This window comes from Acanthopagrus latus, chromosome 7, assembly GCF_904848185.1.
Source record: "Acanthopagrus latus isolate v.2019 chromosome 7, fAcaLat1.1, whole genome shotgun sequence".
NCBI classification, from domain to species: Eukaryota; Metazoa; Chordata; class Actinopteri; order Spariformes; family Sparidae; genus Acanthopagrus; species Acanthopagrus latus.
The window spans coordinates 6,532,208-6,553,270 of record NC_051045.1 but is presented as its reverse complement, the minus strand read 5'-3'; the positions used below and the strand labels follow the sequence as shown (position 1 = coordinate 6,553,270).

The window sequence follows — 21,063 nt, the reverse complement described above, 5'->3', positions numbered from 1 at the left end:
ATTTATTTCAGAATATTCAATGTATATTAAAACTGCATTGGGGTAAATAAGCTGTGGTGCTATTTTGGCTGATGGTTGTTCCTCCTGCTCTTCTTTTTGTGTACACTGGAGGGCGTCAGGCATTAGCACATTACTGAGATACTGACTGTGGATTGGAGTATGAATCTAACTTTAACCTCATATCACATTGTTACAGATAAAATATGGAAGAAGCTCAGTAGTGCTGACACAGCGAACACATGTTATCTAATGCAGTCCAATACAAAGGGCTTGCAAAAAGCTGCTTTATTAAAAGTTTTATTCTTGAGACTCGTTTCTACTCTGTGGCAATGTTTGCTCCTGAGTTTGTCATGTATAAGTGCAAGTAGTATTTATTTATTGTTGATTGATTGGCTAATTGATTTCTTTATGGATCTCTGATCTGTCTGCTCTTAATTTACATTCAGTAGAAATGTAACATGCAGTATCAAATCCAAATCAAATCAATTTGAACAAATCAGGAAATGTTTGCTAATAAATGACAAAGACAATTCGATATTCCAAACAGTCGCTGATTATAATTCAATGTTACTGTTAGATTAACTGTGTAATTGTGTCAGCTCAACCTTATCGGAGGTACAGCAGCAAACAAAAACACTGGCAGTGATTAAAAAGATCTTTTTTTGGCGTATCATTTCATCCTGACCAGTGCATTTTAATCACACAGGAGGGTGTTAACCTGATGTCAAGATGACCCTTTCAGACATGACAAGGACCTCTCAGCCAAGAGGTAGGGTGAAGAAAATCACTTGAACTTTCTTTCTTTCTTTCTTTCTTTTTTTCTTTCTTTCTTTCAGACACATTGTCAAAAATGAACCAAAATTGTCCTCAAGTCACCACTGAGGCAGCGACGTCAGGCGGAGAATTAAAGATGCCAAAATAAGTTTGTGTTTTGCATTAACTGTGTGCCGGGGGGGTTGTGTTGCTGGACAAGACGAGCTGGTATTGCAAGTCTGGATTTTGAGAGAGAGAGAGAGAGAGAGAGACAATGTTTTCGAGGCAGAGGATGGGGGTTCTGAGAGGAACGTCAGATGAGGATAAAGATGTGCAGTACTGTTTTTTTAATTTAAATTCCACACTCATTTTCTTTGAAGTGAATCCCAATTAAAGCATTTGGTTATAGCTTCTGGATGCTGTGCTTGGTAAACTCTCACTACATCTGTGTATTGGGTAATATTTCTAATCGTGTTAACCGGAAAGTGTCCGTCTGTTTCTGGAAAAGGAGCTTACAGAGTCCAAAATCAAGTGTCTTGCACACAGAAGGATGCAGTAGTGAAAAACCTGGCGAAGTAAATCATTATGTTGTTACATTATCTCTAAATGTAATGTGCCGTATCAGTTCTTTTTCTTTAATTCCTCCTCTGGCTTCATTTCAGTGTTTGCCTGTATTAGTTGCAAAGGAAAAGCTTATCCCCCAGACTTTTTTTATACTGAAGGAAATAAATTACTTTGCATCGAAGTCGAAACTTCATGCATATTTGCCTGTGCTTCCTGCTGGCAAAGAGGGTTTTCATTTTCATTTTATTCCAGTTCAATTCAGCTCTGATAGAAATAGATCACTTCAGCAGATATACTATCTGCAGGGCATATCTTTGTTTTGTATTTGAAAGATTTAAACTCCACTGTGCTTTTGTGTATCTGCTTTTGGATGCACATGTTTATTATCTTCAAAGAGTTGGAAACCCCCCAGCTGTAGCTTTGCTGTCATCATGATTTTGGTCAGTGTGCTCAAAAGTACTCCTCTGCAGAATGCAGCCTCAGTGGTCACAATGATGAGATAAAGCTGCATTAAAATGGGAATATTACAGAACATTAAATAAGAAGTCTTCCACTCAAAACAATGCCTTTCCAGATTAAGATCAAATCAGAGATGACAGTGTTGTACGTCTCGACAAACAGATGGGTCAGATTAGGCAGACAAATAATTAAATGGATCGACAGATTAAACAGAATTTAAGACAAATATGCGTAGCAAAAGTGGTGGAGACTGTGTTTCAACTTTTAATTTTTACTGAGCATTAACAAAAGTGTTTCTTTTTTCGTTCCTAAATCTAACCAGACCGGTAGGACACTATTGGCACAAGATGAAGCTGAAAATTGAACCTAAAGAAACATTTGACTTTAACGATTCTGAGTTCAAAATTTTGCTGCCATTTAAGTCAATTACTCAAAGTGAAGTAATAACGATTATACAGTTGGTTTGTTAGGTGATTTTTTTATGTCACTTTTAGTATATTTGATTGAAATGCAAGCAGTGTTATCTTGTCAAATACTAATGTCATTGTTTAAAAAGTGAAAGAAAATGTGAACCCGGTGTGCGTTCAAGTTAATGAATAGTGTCAGTTTCCACAGCAACACTTCCTCATTGTTAATTAGAATGGGGGGGGAAATCAAGTGGTGTTAAAAATAGAAAATATCTTTCACAAGTTTCTCACTTTAAGAGCTATCATCTGTACAATGTCAAGTAATTGTGTGTTACAATCTCCCTCATATTCTACAGTATATTTCGGTGTTAATGTGATGGCTAATAAGACTCATTCCGATTCTGATTTAATTTGAAAATGTTAAATGAAAGAACTTTCATTACTCTGAGCCATTTTGCTTTCTGGGAGAAAATGCAAATACCTCCCTCTCCAGAAAAATCAGACCACAGTGATTATTCAATGCTTTTATTTCTTTAGTAAATAAGGCTGCACAGGAGCTGATTTTGATAATGATATGAACACATAACCATGTGCTTTTCTTTATATGCACACACGATGAAGCCACACAACACAGAACCACATTAAAAAGGGAACGCAGAGTAAGACACAGCTAAAGGCTGTTTCTGTTTTTTTGGGGGGTAAAAAAAGGTCAGTCTTACACTTGTGCTGTGATTTTATTTTACTTGATGGCTTCATTTTAACAGCAAATGAATAAATGCTTGCATGAGAAAAAAATAGGTAGAGGACCCATATAAGAGGCTCTATAATCCAATATAATAAATTAGAGATTATATACACTTCTGTCAATTAATGCTAATTAAAAACATAATTACATTTCTTTTTGGTAACATGAGTTATTATATCAAGGAGTTTGAAACATTTTCACTGTTTTGGGCTACTATAAAAAAGCCACCTGGACACTTAAATAGATATATAATTATAATAAATATTTTAAAAATTAGGACTTCCCAACACTCTGTTTGTTTACCAGACAGATGATTGTTTTGAAAATCTTTGAGGTGTCACCCAAACAATGAGCACTGTGTATTCTTTACAGAGTGTGTCACTTTTAGTATTAAACTGATGATATCAAGCTCAAATCAAGATTAGAACAGAGGGAGTCTGGAGAGGATAACATTCCCACAGGAGTTTAAAAGAAAGAGAGCAACCTGGGTGGCTTTCCCTAAAAACATTCTGTCACAATCTGGAAACAGCCTGAAGGTCTACAGTGGGCTAACTTGGTTTTGCAACAGTCCACTGTTGGAGGATGACTTCAGGCTCCATGGCACAGTCGAGCCTCATCACATACAACGGTGATACTCCACCTAAATCTCTTTTTAAGTTTCTGATGCTCGGCCCCTGTAGGGTTCTAGTGGCTGCTAAAAGTTAGTTGTTTGATTCCTTACAGGAAACAGCAGCTGTCAGTTCGAGTTTATGTCTCTGTTACAACGGTTTCCACTCCCGACAAGGACAAAACGTCGACATTCAAGCCTACAGGGGCTGAATACTTGATGGTTTTAGGTCAACACGACGCGTCCTACGGTGACACATTAACCTGTTTGTCTGCTATCACTGAAAGAACGACAACATTTTCTCCATCTCCCTTAAAATCCGTAAAAACAATTCCACATATCTTCATTTTTTATGATGTGGGTTTTTTTTTTGCACAGGCCAGATATTAAACACAGTTTGTCCTCACATTACAAATTTTGCTCCTGCTGTATGTGAAATATAATGAGCTGCCCTTAAATGTTACATATTTGCCTCTTCAACCTTGAGCCCAGCTGTCTCATTTCCTGCTCCTTCTGAATCCAGTTACGTCGCTGTACATTAAAACAAAACCGCACACAAGCTGATACAGAATCAGGCATCAAGACGTCATGCGTCACTGTGTGGATTTTTAAGAATCTTTTCACAATGAAGCAGTCATTTGTGAATGACTTTACGGAGGGATGCGATCAAAGGTCCTTACAAGACTGTGTTGTTGTCATGCAGTAATGTCCCAGTAACTTGTGCAGGCCTTATGTTGATGTGTTGTCCATGCCCAGTAATCTCTGTCTTTTGAGCACATGTCCCGTCTTGTTTGCTTCACAGTAGAAGGAGGTTGTACCACTAGAGAAAATCCGCCTGTGGTTTGTCTAAGAGCTGGCTAACTGTCACCTCTCTGTAGCTGGATCCAGTCAGGATGCAGGCAGTCCTTTGGGGAGTGGTCACATGACACGGTGCTGCATTCTCAGTGCAGTGCAGACAAGCCCCGTAGCTCTCCTGTTGTCCATTTGAGAAGCGCGTGGAGATGCTCATGTCCTTGTTGCGTTGTGAAACGGAGCCCAAGCGCTCTTGCGGATCTGAATGAAGACTTCCCCTGTAGATCCTCTGTCGCAACATGGATGTGTCTCTGTAGAGACACTCGCGAAAGTTGGGCTTACACAGCAGGTAGACCATGGGGTTGTAGATGGTGGAAGATTTGGCAAGCACAGCCGCAATGGCGAACGCATCAGGAGGAACCTGTGTGGCGTCTCCGAAAGCAGCCCACATGGCCACGATAGCGTATGGAGTCCAGGCACCCAGGAAGCCGATACACACAGCTATCGACAGCTACAGAGAAGAAACATTCCCACATGGACACACAGCACAAAAACAGGACAGGCAGAGGATTTAGTTAGTGTCATAACGTATGAAAGTAATAAACTACTAACCAGTGATGAAAATAAACCTGAATACAATTAACTCAGGTACTGCTCTTCAGTACAATTTTGAAGTAGTTGAGTATTTTCCATTTTCTGCTGCTTTGTATTTCCTCTCCACTACAATTATTTGATCAATTTCGTTGTAGATTGAGATTATTCAGTGTTAATATGCTATTAATTGTGGTTTGTACCAGTCATTGTTACGGGCTGGACACTGTGTATAAAGATGTTTTTTTCCGAGCCAATGTAGCACATTTTAAAATTGATTTATTTAATCAGCAATCTGACAGAAAAATCACTGATACTGATTATCAGAAATTGCAGAATATTGTCCCTAATAATCAGCCAGGGCAGATAATAGGTCTTCCTTTTGCTGTGACCCATCCTCCATCAGAGTTTTATGTAAATGTGTTCAGTAGTTTTTGTGTAATCCTGCTGACAAACCAACCGACCAACATGGGCGAATCACATAAACTCCCTGGTGGAGGCGGCAATGCAAAACAGAAGTGTCTTGACTGGTTGTCTGTGAGTCATTTGGACTCCACTGTATGCATGAGCAGAGTCCAGAAAAGCTAAATCCAGTTATCAGCATGGCAATTTAAAACCTTTTGAATGATTTACTGTGTCATATCCTACTCAAATCCTGTCATCTGTAGAACCTGTGTTCAGTGATGTACACACATCTCATATCCTCTGACCTTGACAATGAGAGCGTGTGCATTGGTGGTCTTGGTCTGCGGTGACACATGCTGCTGGACGGCTTGACGTGACCCGCGCACCGTCAGCAGGATGAACGTGTAGGAGAGGAAGATGACGGTGCAGGGCAGCACGTAGCAAAAGACGAACAGGCAGACAATGTAGGATAACGCTGTAAGCTCGTAGTTGGGCGCGTGCCAGTCAATGCAGCAGGCTGTGCCGTAGGGTTCAGCACTGTAATGCCCCCACTGTGCCAAGGGCCCCACGGCAAAGACCGACGCGTAGCACCACACTCCAACCACCAGGAGGCGTGCGTGTGATGAGCAGAACTTGTTACCTGATCAGACAGGAGATAGAAAAAGATGCTTTTCAGTTATTGTGGTCTTTTTTTTTTGCCTCAGTTGTGACGCCGTTAATTTAAATCTCCCCTCACCGTGGTTAGGGAAGCAGACTTTAAGGCAGCACACTAAGGACAGAGCTGTGAGGTTGGTCAAGCTGCAAAGGCCAAACAGCACTCCACACATAGCATAGAGCTGACAGGTGATCTCTCCAAAGAGCCACCTGTAGGCAGAGAGAGGGAGAAAATGGAAAGATGATGGAGGCGAGGGCTGCAACTAACGTTCACTGTCACAATCAATTAATCTGCTGATTATTTTCCTCATTATTTTCCTTGTTGGTTGTTACAGCGTCAGGATGTCATGAAAAATGCCTGTCACGATTTCACAGGTTCAAGGTGACATCTTCAAATTGCTCTTTTTAGACAACCAGTCATCCAAACTGAAAAATATTCAGATTACATAAGCAATAACGTATCACATAAACTAGAACCAGGGAAATCCATTTTATCAAGGGCAATAACGCAATGCATGGATAAAATAAAGACTTGATAAAAAAATTTAGAATCCAAGGCACACCGGAGAGTCAAAATGTCTTTCTTTAACATGACAATATGTATGTGAAACAACTAATGTGATGTCCATGCCTGTTACGTAGTGATGAGCATAAGTTACGGAGGTAAAGACTCAACTCCAAACAGGCTGTATATGAATATATATCTTTATATATAGTGCAGTAATTCACTATATGAAAAAGATAATGTATTCTTTTTAGAAATTTAAAGTATGTAAATCTATTCCAAGAGGACCCCCAAATAAAAGTGTGAACCTGAAAATGATCATAATTTGACTTCTCTCTCAAAAACAACTTTCCTCCCTGACTGAGATTAACTTGTGTTGCACACCGTTAAATCAGGCAGGCGAGAGGTTTTACTTTTTAGTTATCAGTTTGTGTAAGTTCATGATACTTCCCATGATGCTTCTCGCAGCAGGTCAGGGCTTTTATCACACAGGTGTCAGAGTAAAGAGGGGCCATTCCAAACACCCCACTGATTTAAAATAACCAAAGTCATCAGGGCACTGTTTGATTAAGTGAAATGCATGAACTACTCTGCAGTCTGCAGTCTGTTAAAGCAACAAAGTGAGACTTCTGGAAAAAGACAAGGTGACTGTTGATTCTCATCCCCAGGTTGTCACATACTGACACCAACACAAAGCCCCAGTATTTGACGACCCGGGGATAAGACAAGCAGAGTGACAGTTGTCTCGTCTAAACCGCCGTGGGTTGAATGTGCATTAGAAGATCCATGAATATCTGATTGTCTCCTGATAAACTGGTTAAGTCTGTAATCTACCTCCACTTCTAAAATTAATGTAAAATTGTTTTTTTACTAGCTATATATCTATATATATCACTATGGACATTCAACATTTACTCACCCCAATTCTGATGGAAAGTTGGGTGAAATTTATTTGCACCAAAACAGTTTTGTAGCATTCTTGTTAACACCTGAAGTAGCTGGGGACTTGATTTAAAACCAAAATAAAGACATGAAATGGTTCAATACAGCTCATCCAAAGTCTCCAGAAACCCTGAGATCCCACACTGACCTGTAAAGATGTTATTTACACCCTTTCTAAACCTGAAATCATTTCTGTAGCTGCTGAGGTGTAAATACATTACAAATGTTTGGGTTTCAGGATAATTAGATAGAGCTGTTATATGTTTTTGGCCATTTTTCATAACATTGTAAAACAAGTCTCCTGTCTACTTGGGTTGTTTAGAATAATGCTGCAACTCTTTTTTTGCTGTGAAGCTTCAGAAATGTTTTGTAGACTACTAAACTTCCCCTGACATTCCATCAGCATATATAATGAATACATTTTTAATAATCTGTTCCTTTATTGCAGAAACCGTGAATGTTTTTGCAGCATTTGATATGGTGTCATTATATCGATTGACTTCCAGCATCCCTGCAGATTCCTGCGAGCAGCTGCCATTTAAAGGCAATTCAGTTTTAACAGTGAAATGAGTCTCATGTTTCTCCAGATTGGAGAAATAAGATATAGAGGTACGAGGGGAATATGAGATACCTGTGTGAAAAGGATGACGTAATTGCCAGCGGGAATAAAGAGAGTGTCATCCCAAGGTCACTGATGGAGAGATTGATGATGAAGAACTCTGCTGGCTTCAAGGTCGACCGCTTGTGATATGCAACAAGTAGCAGGATGCAGTTGCCCATGAGGGACAGTATACCTGTAAGGAAACATAATAAAGACAGACTGAGCTGAGCTGGAGATGGTGTACCTATTAGGATTCGTCATCCACGCGTGGATCAACACAGCAGTGATTGGCTTGTTGTACGGACTCACAAAACACGCTGTACAGGGTGCCCATGAGGATGTCGTGCTCCTTGGAGATGGAGGAGGCAAACACAGCAGATGTGTCTGAAGCATTTCCCATCTGAAATGTTAACACGAGCACACACACACAGGTTAATTGTGAATTATGCAGTGATTAAAGACGTTTATAAAACTCGAAGCCAGTGCTTAATAAGCAGAGCAAAAGATATGTCCTCACTGCCTGCTGAAACCAAATATGCATGTCCCCAGTTTTGTGACTTATTCATCTAAAATGCCGTCTGTTGACTGTAATTCGAGTTGTCTTCCTGTCTTTGTTGCACAATACTCTCAGCCTCCGGGACCAGATGTAGAGACGAAATAGCTTTTGTTCTTTAATACAAAAAATATAATCCTGTGTGAAAGATGAGGACAATTCATATTAAATAGAAAAATATATAACACAAGACTGACAGATGGAAAGAATTAGATTGTGCCTTTCAGGATTAAAGGAAAGATTGAGAGCTGGCGAGCAAAACAATTACGATTAGGTTTACATGAGCTCAGATTTACCAGAAAATAGATTTGCAGTGTTGTTTCAAGCTAACACAGGTTTGCGCATGATGCGGTCATGCGCACGGACAAATGGAATGAAGCACAAGTAGTGATAGAATAGTTACATAATGAGCAGAGGTAAGAGGGTGTTCGCCCTGCCATGGCAGACAGCTGACAGATGCTCCGAGCTAATATATTAACCTAATAGATTGTTGGAAGAATCCTAATAGCCTCTTCTCGGCATCAACTGAAGCATGTCGGAGGCAGTCATGCTCTTTGTTATGAGACAGACTCTTAATCTAAGCAATCAGCATCTCCTCACCCACATATCTGTAAACAAGATGATGATTGTTATTCAGTGCACTGTTTTGCCTGATAGGAGAATACCAAAAAAAAAAAAAAAAAAAAGAAAAGAGAAATGTAAACGGGGCAGGAAAAGCTCCGTGCAGATGACGATTATGGAGCAATACTCGGGGTGCCAGTAGAGATGTTGCAGAGGCAACATTGACTCTCAAGGACTCAGGCAATCGCACAGGATAAAGAATGAGCCTTCATTACTATGCAAGTCAGCACGCCAGTCAATGACGAAACGTCCAGTCAGTCTGAGTGGAGGAGACTCAGCAGAGTAAGTGGTTATGAGCAGTTTTAGTGCCACTTGAACCCAAAGAACTCTGCTGTCATGTCAGCACAACAAAGGAGTCCGTTGCCATCAATACATCAAATTCGCGATGGGATGGGTTTGAGCCAGACGGGAGATTTATCAGCAAGTTGGCAGATATGCAAAGCAAACAAGATTACAGTGGCTGCATGTATAGAACATGGTTTGTGTGTGCATATATGTAACCATTACATTTTCTTTGGATTCTTTTTATCACATTACTTAGGAGGAGGAACAGTCGACTGTGTAAATGAATATATATTTCAGTAGGAGGAATTCCACAGAATTCTTTTTGGACTTAAGAATTGAGTTATAAGTATTTCAGTGTTTGATCTGTATTTATTTTGCTGTTGTGGCAGGGTTCAGGTTTTAGTTTTGGTTGTAGTGCTGTGAGTGGTTGTAACACTAATATTCTACATATTTGGTTACTTGGTCATGGTTGAAGAGCTCCTCCTACACACTTGGTCTTATCCCTGTCTACTTTTCTCTTTTAAGATAAGATTAGAGCTGAGATGAGATGAGATAGAACTTTATTCCTCCAGAAAAACATTCTTGTGCTTGTGTGATTGCTCCAAAAAGAAAATATTGTAACAGCCAGTGGGTTTGAGGAGCAGGTACATAATCTGGGCCCAGTTTATTGTGTGTGTTAAATAGTAGTGAATCATACAAAAGAGAGTTTAAGGAGAAAACACTGCCCAGTAGAATAACAAAAGAAGTACGATAAGTACAAGAGCAAACAAAAAATGAAGTAGAAAAAAAGTATAACTGGCATTATGTCTCGTTATCTAGATTATAATTTTCAGTTTCCCATTTTATCTAGCTGTGGTGGTCCACCACACCTGAAACAGTGTTTTGCATCATCATTTATAGCACTTTAACTTTTATTTTAAATGCGTTTTTACATATGAAACATTTAAGTTGTGTTTTGTGTCCCTTTAACGAAGAGTAAATGTTAATTTCCAACTGCCATAGTTTTAGGAGGGACAGGTATGTGTGAAACACAGGTAGAGTTGGGTGGGTCTTGCCATGTTAGTGTCAGTTAAAAGAGGACTGAAGAAAATTAAACACATCGTAGCCTGCCTTTTGCACACAGCCCAGCGGGACTGGAGAGCTAAACTATGGAACATATATCAGCCATTATACACAATGTTTCCAATGTTTCTATTATTTTGTCAACCCCATTTATATATCCGTCCGGGTAGACTAAATAACAGAAATACCTGTGTATATAATGCCGCGTTTCAGCGAACGCTAACGATGACTTCACTGCGTTAGCATTCTACCTTGTGTATTCTCTTGTGTATTCTCAGTAATGATGGATTGGACTCGTGTACCTCTTTTTCTCAGTCATAAATTCTCTTCTTTGATTTTTTTCCTGTCACAACAGTGTGATTGAATGATGCCAAAAACACAATACAGTTTCAGAAGGGAATGTGTGTGCGTGTGTTTCCGGAGCTATAAGCTTCCTGTACAAGAAGGCTCAAGAAAGAAAAAGTCTGCACGCTCAGATCCGTGCAAAAGATGTTTTATCTCATGCCAGCTCTTTGGACAGAAACTGTCACGTCTGGAGTATTTAAAGCTTGCATTAATCAGAAGTGTGTGGATGCATATCACTCAAGTGTGCCGGCCTTTAAGCTCCAGCACCTCCGCCAAGCCTGACTGAGCAGCATCTCCCTCATTTTGTTAACAAATCCCACACTGCATAATTTAAAAAGCAGCGTTTCTTTTTTTTAAGTAAGTATGGATATGAATCCGTGTTGTTTGATTTAAAACATGACTGCCTTCGATGCCTCTCATTAGCAGTAACAGACGCACAGTATTACTACCAAACATATCTCCTGGGCTGAAACTCTGTATCATGTTTACGTCACCAGAGTAGCAAAACCAAGACGACCCCTTTGCCACGTGAGCGTGAAAGAGCTTAACCAGCTGAACTGTGCCTTTGGTCCGCTGTGACAGATTGAGTATTTTGTGACTGGCTGAGCTGTGACACCACTGTTATCATGTCGCTGAGCCCGGCTGAATAACTGTTCTGCTCAGCTGTGATTAATTGGACGCCTTTGAGCGGGAGACATGGACATCGACCTCCAAATGATGATGTAGGGGATGAACCATCTATCACAGGCTGACCTGGTTTTTGTACCCCATTATTTTATTTTTTATGCACATTTTATGCACCTTATCGTTCTCCGCCCTGACCCATCCGCAGAAGTTTGCTGCCTCTGTGGAGACATTTTGACTGCCGTCATTTACCCAGGGAAAAAGATTTGAGTTTATCTCTCTGGGCTGAACTGCTGCTGTCAGCATGATGAGTAATCCCTAAATTTGTGACAAGTTTCAGTGCTACATGTCATCCCAAAAGCTGAGATTCATCTGATGCCACTTAAACCAGGACTGTCTGTAACTCTTAGATGGCTGTGGTCGGAGGAGATAAGCAGCCATTAAAAGGCTGACAGGCATGTCAGGGTTTCAAAGTACAGCGGCAAAGACGTCACATGAGCAGTGACAATGTCAGTGTCTGCATGGTTTTCAGATATTGGCAGCCAGAGGCATATCTCAGTCTTTGACTTACGTTTAAATCTGACCCTTCAACATACTGAAACGCAGAGTTTTTTCTCAACCTCCTCTGAGGTTCGTACTCTGTGAAAGTAAACATGTGTCGCTTTAATGGAAGCCAAATCAAATCAGACTGTTTACGTTCACAGCAGCCTTCAGTGTTTGTGCCTTTGACATAATGAGTCATGAAATATTTATGTTTCTGAATGTAAAGTGTCACATTATATCTTGTACGCTTGAGTTGATTGACGGGCCTGGTCCCTCATGCATTTATACCGTTTTCATTAGTGCATTTCAAGGATATATTTGTATTACTTCCACCAAGGACACAGACACATTAAGTCTATTAAAATATAAAAAAAAAAAAAAGTGCCCAAAGTCACTTCATCAGGCTTCTTGTTTTGTCCAACCAACAGTTAAAAACCTGGAGACATTTAATTAACTGTCATAAATTAAAAAAAAAAAGCAAATATTTATTTTTAGCTGAGCAGTTGTCAATTGATTGTTCTTCAGTTGTTGCAGCTGTATTCCACATATTTTTGTGTGCAATCTGATTGTATCATTAGTATTTCCTCAAGCGAACGATTCACTGAAATGTGCAATATTTAAGCACAAATCCTCACTTCGACATATATGACACATGGCGAGCTGTGCAGCACATCCCCCGAAGGCCCCGTGTGAGACCTTTGACAGATTGAGGTGGGCTGTGTGCGCCTTCGCTGTTTGTAGCTGCCTCCTCATCTGAGAGTGACTGACAGTGACAAGTGATGCCATCACAGTACAATATTTACTCTGTTTTAGCAGGATGACAAAAGTCGGCTGAAGGCAACTCTTTTAGACATGACTGGGCATGCTGTGACGTATCTTATGTAATGTCCGTTGTGAAAGATCACAGGAAACAATGTTCGCCCAACACAATGTGTTTAGGATGCTTTGTAGTATAGTTATTTAATTAGGGACACACATTTTAAGCAGTTTCTTCAATTGAAAGTCGAATGCTTTAACGACTGATTATCGGCTAATCATTAACAATATGTGACATATGTTGGATATTTTTCCATTAGAAAACTCTTTTAATCGCTGACACAATCTTTGTTTGATGCAAAATCAGAGTAGGTTACATCAGGAGTTAAAAGAGCAGATAACGTAAACAACAAGTCACAGGATAAACTAAATGATACAACATAATCATTTTAACTGTGGAGCTTCCATCCATATTCAACAAATGGTTCAACAAAATCCACTCATGTTAATAGATGACTGAAATGTCTAAATGTTAAATTCATAACCGCGATCTGACCTTGAATCAGTTGACCCCCTAAGGACTCGACAGGTGTTTATGTTTGGACATTGATTTTTTTCAAAACAGACAAACTTCCATCAAGACTGAAACATCTGATTGCCATAAATTTTGCTTCATATATTCATAGTCCTCAGAGGATGAAAGCAAAAGAGCTTGGTGATCCCCCTGAGCGTCCATGTTCAAATCTATCAATCTGTGAATTGTGTCAACACCTACTGGACTGATCAGCACAAATGTTGTGAGAGATCACGGCTGCTCAATCATAGAAATATAATTAAAATGGCAGTATGGTAAAGTGAACAATCCAAATTGCAAGAATATACAATTTTTTACTAAATACTTGACAAGACAGGACAGTAGCGCTGCAGAGATGCCCTGGCCAACAAGTCATGTTCTCCAGATGTAAGAAAACATGTTTGTTTGGTAAAGAAAAATGTCTCATCGTGTTGATTTTTATAGGTTTTTTTTTTCTTTTGGTGAAAACTAAAATTGTGAAGCAAAAGTTATGATTACTACTAATTCTGTCAAAATAATGGCAATATGATATCATATTATGTGCTAAAAGCTCACTTACACTATTGTTTTTGTTCTTACACAGTATTCTTTAACATGTGGCTTTAGAATCTGAACTCAATAGATTTGTTGATAATTTCCTACAAATTAAGAAGCTTATTAAACCTCTTCAGCCCAAGCATACCTCAGATTCACAGACATTTATTCTGAGCTATTTTCCTGATCCCAAGGATGCCAAAGGACAATAAATTATGCTAAATGTTCAACATAAATTATGCAAAAACATGTAAATGTTAAATTTAGTTTAATAATGAGGGCATACAACATAATTTACATAAATAGTTGAGTCAATATAGCGTCATTTGTCACAGAATCGTATATGCAACATTTAAAGCTGATTTACTGATGAGAAATGTGGCAAATGACTTTTTTTTACGACAAATTTGTGATGAATGATCGCTGTCAGCTCTGACCTTGTGAGAAACATGTTGCATTAATTAACTTTAACTGCTTCACAATAAAAGGGAATGTAGTATGTTCAGTAGCTTAATACAGCTGTGAAAAGAGAGTGAACTGTAGCCACTAACAATGGAAACTACTACATGGACAGGTAATTGAGGAATGTGGATAGAATTGTATGCAGACCACAAATAACTTCCAAAAGTAAATATTCAGACAATTAGGGTTCTAATATTTGTAATTTCTTTCCTTGTTTCTTTTTTTTTTGTTGCCAGTAAGATTGAAGCAAGAAAAAAAACAGAAGGGGAGTTGGAGAAGGATCAGTGGTGGCACTGATTTGCTTCCAGACAACGGAAACTCTTGATATCTGATTGGTACAGACACAATTTATCATGAGACATCTGAAGCAGAAAATACAAAGACTGGTCATTTGATTTTTAAGACTAATTTAATTACTTTTCATTCTCAGACCGCCTCTTTTTGGATGCTTAGAATGTCTTTAATGTTAATCTGTCCATACTTACAGAAGGGACAGCGTGTACAAAGAATGCAAAACAAATAAGTAAGTGCAGTTCTGCCTCTGTAGCAGCAAGTCATCATCACTCCACCACAACTGCTTCCCCTTCATCACACAAACACATTACATAACCATGATCTGATTGAGTACGGAAAGGCAAACAAGACAATGATGGGCAAATGTCTTGCCAAGGACAGCTGGTTTCATTCGTTATTTGCCTTTGACTCTGATCCACCGATGAAGGTCATCCGCTTTGTTATATCATGTTGTATCCAACAGAAAGACATCATACTCTGGCCACCATAATCACTCATTGCCAACACATATTGATTGTCTGTCACAAACAAATGAATGTGCAGGAAACAACAACAGGCAGTTCATGCATGCAGGCGGAAAAATAATGTGCGGGGAGCAGCCTGAGCTTGAGTCGATTGGCCGTGTTTAAAATAGTCAATATAGATTCAACTTTGACCGAAGGATAAAGAAAAGCAGCTCTTCTATTTTTTTACAGAGAGGGATGATCAGTGATCTCATCACTAATCCTGCCTCAGATCCCACAAATTGGCCGAGATGCATGTGGCTTCATTTGGTCGGCATATTACATCCATTAAAAAACACAATCTCACTTAATGTCCTTCAGTAAATAACACAACCCTTTAACACAGCCAGATGTTATCGATGAAGAGGAGTAAGATAACAACCAACTCGAGTCGAGAATAAAATACGAGACCCACTGCACAGAAAATAACACTAAAAAAATAACAAAATAGATGTTACTTCAGGGTCATGTCAGCTTCTATATGTTATTATTCATCTACTGGAAGCATTGAGAACAACATCAGCAAAATTCGGGCCGTCAAACGAGTGCGTCGCCATCAATAATCCTGCTTTTTTTGTCAATGTCCAGTCTCTTTGTATTTCACTGAATAGAAAAGAAAACCCAACTAACGCTTCGCTGCTTACCTTCCAGGGAGGAATGGCTTGTCCTCAGTTAAACTCATGGAGGCCAGGTGGAGAGCAGGACACAGAGGCGAGGAGCTTGGCCGGCCACCGAAAGGGAGACAGAGAGGAGGGACAGACAGACAGAGAGAAGAAGGAGGAGGAAGAGGAGGAGGAGGAGGAGGAAGAGGAGTGGACCTGAATCTGGAGTCCGGTGAAGGTATTCTCCTCCTCTTCAATGACTTCCACACATGCAGCCAGGTGAACGCGCACTCACTCCCTCACACAGCACATTCACTCATCGTTATTGGAGATGCATTGAGCCCCACTGATGTAGAACGGAGAGCCCACAGTGATGGCAGGTCAGCCCGAGAGAGAGACAGAGACAGACAGAGAGAGAGAGGGAGAGAGAGAGAGAGACGGGGGAGAGAGAGAGAGAGAGAGAGACGGGGGAGAGAGAGAGAGAGGGAGGGAGAGAGAGAGAGAGAGAGACGGGGGAGAGAGAGGGGGGGGGAGAGAGAGAGGGAGAGAGAGAGAGAGAGACGGGGGAGAGAGAGAGGGGGGGGAGAGAGAGAGAGAGAGAGGGAGAGAGAGGGGGATCAGCATAATACTGGCAGGCTCTGAGTGTCACTGATGACTCAAAATACCACTCCCCACCCTATTTCCTCTATCCATCCTAACACACTACTTTCCAGCTCCACTCTCATCCCAGACACTTTGATTTGTTTTCTACACTTAAGATGAATCGCCTTCTTTTACACATATGATTCATGTATCTGACTAACTTCCCCAGATCACTCTCCTCAGTAGCAACTGTGTGTGTGTGTGTGTGTGTGTTTGTGTGTGTGTGTGTATCACTTGATTGTAGGAGAGGAGAGAAAACTGACTCTTGAGTATAGATTTAAATGTGTGGATGCAACGATGTCGAGGTGGATGTTTGGTCCCATTTAGCATTTGAATGATTTTCCCTCTGAGTGGGAATTTCAACAATATATTAATATTGCAGGATGTGCCTGTGAAGCGGCAGTTTAAGCCCAGAGTGAGAGGAAGGACGATTGTAATTTCGAATAGCGTTAAGAGGAAATTAGGCAGCTTATGACCATCTTTCATCATGTTCTTAATAGTTCGCAGTGAAGAAATGGTTTTATATATATGTGAAGAGGATTGTGTTGGGCGAGTGCCTGTTGCTCTCGGTAATAATCTCAGTGTCTACTGAGAATAACAAAATGTTTTACGTCTGGAATGAGATTTCTGAGGTGACTGTACTTAATTTAAAGGTCCGTAATGAATGTGATAGCCACTTATGCGAACACGTTGTCCTCCTCAGTCACACAGCAAGTCCTGTCTAGCGAGGAGTTGGGGAGCATTTTGATCTGCACCTGAAGCGCCGTGTCACCCTACTTTATCATACCCAACCATGCAGTTTGCTTGGAGCAGCGCTGCCCGCCGACTGACAGTCATGGAAAGCTGCTTAAGGGAGCATGGGCTCGCTCGCTGAGCTGTGCCGAAGCTGCAGGGCTGTCACAAAGCTGTAAAGAGCAGTGCTGTCATATTAATACTCGGGCGCAGGGGCCTGGTCCTTCTCAGGCTCCCTCTGACACGTTTAGATGAACTTAGTGTCGCAGCCAGTGGTCGGCTGTGGTGTGTTGTCCCTTCATTAGAGGTGACAGCCGGCAGGAAATGATCAGAGCAAGAGGAAATTACGAGAGACCATGGTGAACATGAGTGCGATCACTTTTCTCCACACCATCATGACACAGTGGATGTCATGAGAACGCTAATGTTTTCGCCATGCTGCAGCTTGTCCTTGAGATGAAATACCATGATGACAACTATTTGATCGATTGAAACAAAGTTCTGTAACAGATATTCATAACCCCCAGAGGATGAACTCTCATGACTGTTGTTGTTGTTTTATCTCTATTGCCACAAGCAGGACAAAGTTTTACTTAGCCTGAAATATCCTGACTTCCTCTTGATAGATGCAAAAATTCACTACCTCTAGCATCATCTAAGGCAAGACAGTCTAGTTTTACTGAAGGACAATTTGTAATAACTTTGTTGATACCGTCCCTTCTTATCTCGAGCCATCATTAAATTTCAAATTTGTGGATGTAGCAAAGGCTTCAGTTTATGCAAGTAATACCTGCAAGTACCGGCTGCAGTTTATATTCAAGGCAAAATTGCAAGTGTTATGTTGCTGACATGCTAAACTGAGACAGAGAACATGGTAAACATATCTGCTAGACGTCGGCATGCCATGACATTAGGATTGTGCTGAGAGCATGCGTGTGCGTAAGAACATCCTCACAGAGCTGCTCACGCGGCTGTAGCCTCTGCAGGCCTTATTTTTGTGACTGTGTGCTTCGACCTTTTGGTATTTTCCTGCCCTTGAAATTTGCTTTGCCTCTCTGTTTGCCAAGGAGGGAGGAGAGGTGTAGACAGGTGGGACCTGTGTGATTAAATTACGACCCAAATGCTGCATTTCAGACAACATGAAACTTGAACGTTTCAGTCCTCCTATACAAGAATAAATACAATGGAGCGCCGGTTAAAGTCGGAATCAGTCCTTCATGAGAGGGCAGCCGTGGAGAAGGGATAGAATTTATTTGTCGACGACAGTATTTGTATAAGGCTAATGGAATATTTAGATAAGTTTCCAAATATAAATGTGCCGTTAGATATAATGAATAATGGCGTATATTACCTTGAGTCATTTTACCTCCTCTATTTGTTTCATGCAAGGAGGCTGCACTGCTGAGGGTTCACCCACGTGCACACTTGCCAGAGACAGATCATTTTGTCACAGTCAGCCTGGTTTTTTTTGGCAGCTTTTGACAGTGTGTAACTGGAGCACCTGGTGGTCAGAGGTTCGACTGGGACGCAGCATGACTCTTGCTTTGTGAGTCCAAGGTAGAAATGGTTTTGCGAACCTTTGTTCAGTTCTGGTTTGAATCTGACTGATTTAACTTATCTTTCGTTCCAGCGGTTTCATATCAGTACTTGATTGTATGGCTAATGAAAGTTGAGCTGTCGAAGTGGGTTTCTGTCTTATTGTTAACTGACAACGTATTTGATGATTGTGTAAACAGTGTCATAATATTTGTTGTGTCAAGCCTGCAGAGAATTATCTCCTGAATCTGCAGCCCCCCACTATTTTTCAGGGCTTCATACTGAGTTTCAGTTCATTGTTCACTGCCAGACCCACACATTTATTGTTTTGGTTCGCTCTCGCTGCTTCTCATCGTTTTCAGTAGCAACAGGAAGCTGGATTCTGCAAAATAAAGGTTTTGCAATCACTCTTTACATTTTGAGCTCAGTACATATTTGCATACAGACACAGCTGTTGGAGCATTTAGTGGCTAAAGAGGAGCTGGTAGATTCCAAAGCAGGTAAACGCTGGTAGAATGACTCTCACAGAATAATATTGTTGCTCTGTAACTTGTATGTGTAAATGTGTTTGTTATGATGTTGTAAGTTTAATAATCACAATATGTTTCAAGATCCCAAATTGTTTTTAAAAGACGTTATTTATGCCCTCGACAGGCAGTCTGCAGCTGCAGTGATGATTAAAAGGTGTAAATAACATCCTTTCAAGTCAGTTCTAGGACTTTCGGGCTTTCAGAGACTTGGTTTATGCTGACTGTGCTGTGTGGAGCAATTTTATGTTTATTTTCATTCATTTTTTATTGTTTTAAAACAAATGTCTACTCAAATGTCTATTCTACTTCAAAATGCTACAACGCTACTCTGCTGTGAAGCTGCAGAAATGTTTTGCAGACTACGAAACCTCACCCAACCTTCCGTGAGCATGAGGGTGTTTGCAGATAATGAGTGGATTTTTGTCTGAACTTAGACTTTAAAGCGAAGTGAGAAAGTTAAAGTGAAACTCTCGCTTAAAAGCAACCTAGGCTTTATTTGTGAATGTATATGACACAAACCTTTGTGTAAAAGCATAATTACGACGAAAGAAGCACTCTCAAATTTACTGTAGTTTTAGTTTTCAGGCAAGCTATTTTTCAGTGGAGTACTGGGGCACTCGTACACTAACAGGCAGGCTTGAGGAGCGGTCCACCATTACTCTCCTGTTGGGTCGCACTCAGTAATCAACGCTTTTTGTCTGCCATGACGGCGGTGCGCCGAAGATACAGCTAAGGTGAGTAGTTCAAAAACCTTCTTTTTATTAAACTCTGTGTAAACAATGTTTCAATGCTCGTGTTCATGTGTAGAGACCCTGGTGATACTGCGAGCAAAGTTTCATGTTGCGTCAAGTCTTCTTAGTGTTTTAAAAATAGAGATTTTGATGCTAGCGTAAGAGTGCACTGAAAATTAGGTTGGCCGAAAACGAAACTACGGTAAATCTTAAAAGTGCCTAATTGTGCTTTTACAGCAAGGTTTGTCTCATATACATTCACAAATAAAGCCTAGGTAGCTTTTTGGCGAGAATTTCATTTTAATTGGATGTCACTTCTACAGATGAGGAATGTGACTCTAAAGGTAGAGAGGCTCGGTCTTTTCAGTCTCAAGCTCTTTCAGTTTCATATAATTATAGCACCTTCGTATACTTCACAGGATGAACAACAGTGATATAAAGATCATTCTGCTTTGTTTTGAAATGGAAAACTAGACCATTGACAAATATATGGACAGATAGAGATATAGACAATCAATACATATATATATATATATATATATATATATATATATATATATATATATATATATATATATATATATATATATATATATAATAGAGGTTGATATACCTTGTTTACCAGAGGGAAACATCAATATTGCCTCAAGATAAAGCACAACTGATTAAAATGACCTTAATCTGTTGTATGTAATTTTTATGTTGCAGAAGAATAGTAATGTACCTTCCACTCCTTTGTTGGAAAAAACGATCTTTGAGGTGTGGGAGCTGTAAATTGCTTTCAGTCAGCTTTGTTGTGACACACACACGTCCTCTGCTAGGTTAGACGTGGCAGTGAACTGAGAGCAGAGACCCCTCCTCCACATTTTCAGAGGCTGAAATCCAAACCTTCAGGCTATAATATTAATCGGATGCTGCTGCAATATGACTAATTGCCGCTGCTGGAATGTTTTAGCCTGCTTCTTGCCAGTGAACTGTTTGAATGTGAATGTGGAATAATGAATGTCTTACAGATGAAACACATTTTTTCTGCGTTTAAAAAAAAAAAAAAAATTATGTAGCAACTGTCAAATCAGTGAATCTGACCTTCTGCCTGTAGATGGGGAGGA

General features: G+C 40.1%; 2 protein-coding genes across 6 annotated transcripts in view; one reads left to right on the top strand and one right to left on the bottom strand.

Moving 5' to 3' along the window:
* samd10a (sterile alpha motif domain containing 10a) overlaps positions 1 to 21,063 on the top strand; it is a 56,267-nt gene that overhangs the window by 804 nt on the left and 34,400 nt on the right. For 4 of the 5 annotated variants that reach the window (XM_037103922.1, XM_037103920.1, XM_037103923.1 and 1 more), the window contains 2 exons: positions 707 to 769; positions 15,833 to 16,021. In XM_037103922.1, the coding sequence (XP_036959817.1) occupies positions 730 to 769; positions 15,833 to 16,021 (229 nt within the window). In that variant the 5' untranslated portion in view covers positions 707 to 729. Of the gene's footprint in view, positions 1 to 706; positions 770 to 15,832; positions 16,063 to 21,063 lie in introns of those variants that run through there. The other variant, XM_037103925.1, reaches the window with a different exon arrangement.
* On the bottom strand, positions 3,813 to 8,425 carry opn7d (opsin 7, group member d). The gene is made up of 5 exons (XM_037103918.1): positions 8,335 to 8,425; positions 8,056 to 8,218; positions 6,060 to 6,187; positions 5,629 to 5,963; positions 3,813 to 4,838 (listed from the first exon to the last, which is right to left on the bottom strand). The coding sequence occupies exons 1-5, from the start codon at positions 8,423 to 8,425 to the stop codon at positions 4,356 to 4,358; spliced, it is 1,200 nt and encodes a 399-aa protein (XP_036959813.1). The 3' UTR covers positions 3,813 to 4,355.

Bases quoted from the DNA above. Each gene is read 5' to 3' on its own strand.
- opn7d (XM_037103918.1), bottom strand. From the start codon at position 8,425: ATGGGAAATGCTTCAGACACATCTGCTGTGTTTGCCTCCTCCATCTCC. The intron at 6,188-8,055 runs GTATCTCATATT...CTCTGCCTACAG, and splicing joins ACGTCATCCTTTTCACACAG to GTGGCTCTTTGGAGAGATCA. The intron at 5,964-6,059 runs GTGAGGGGAGAT...CTGTCTGATCAG, and splicing joins AGTCTGCTTCCCTAACCACG to GTAACAAGTTCTGCTCATCA.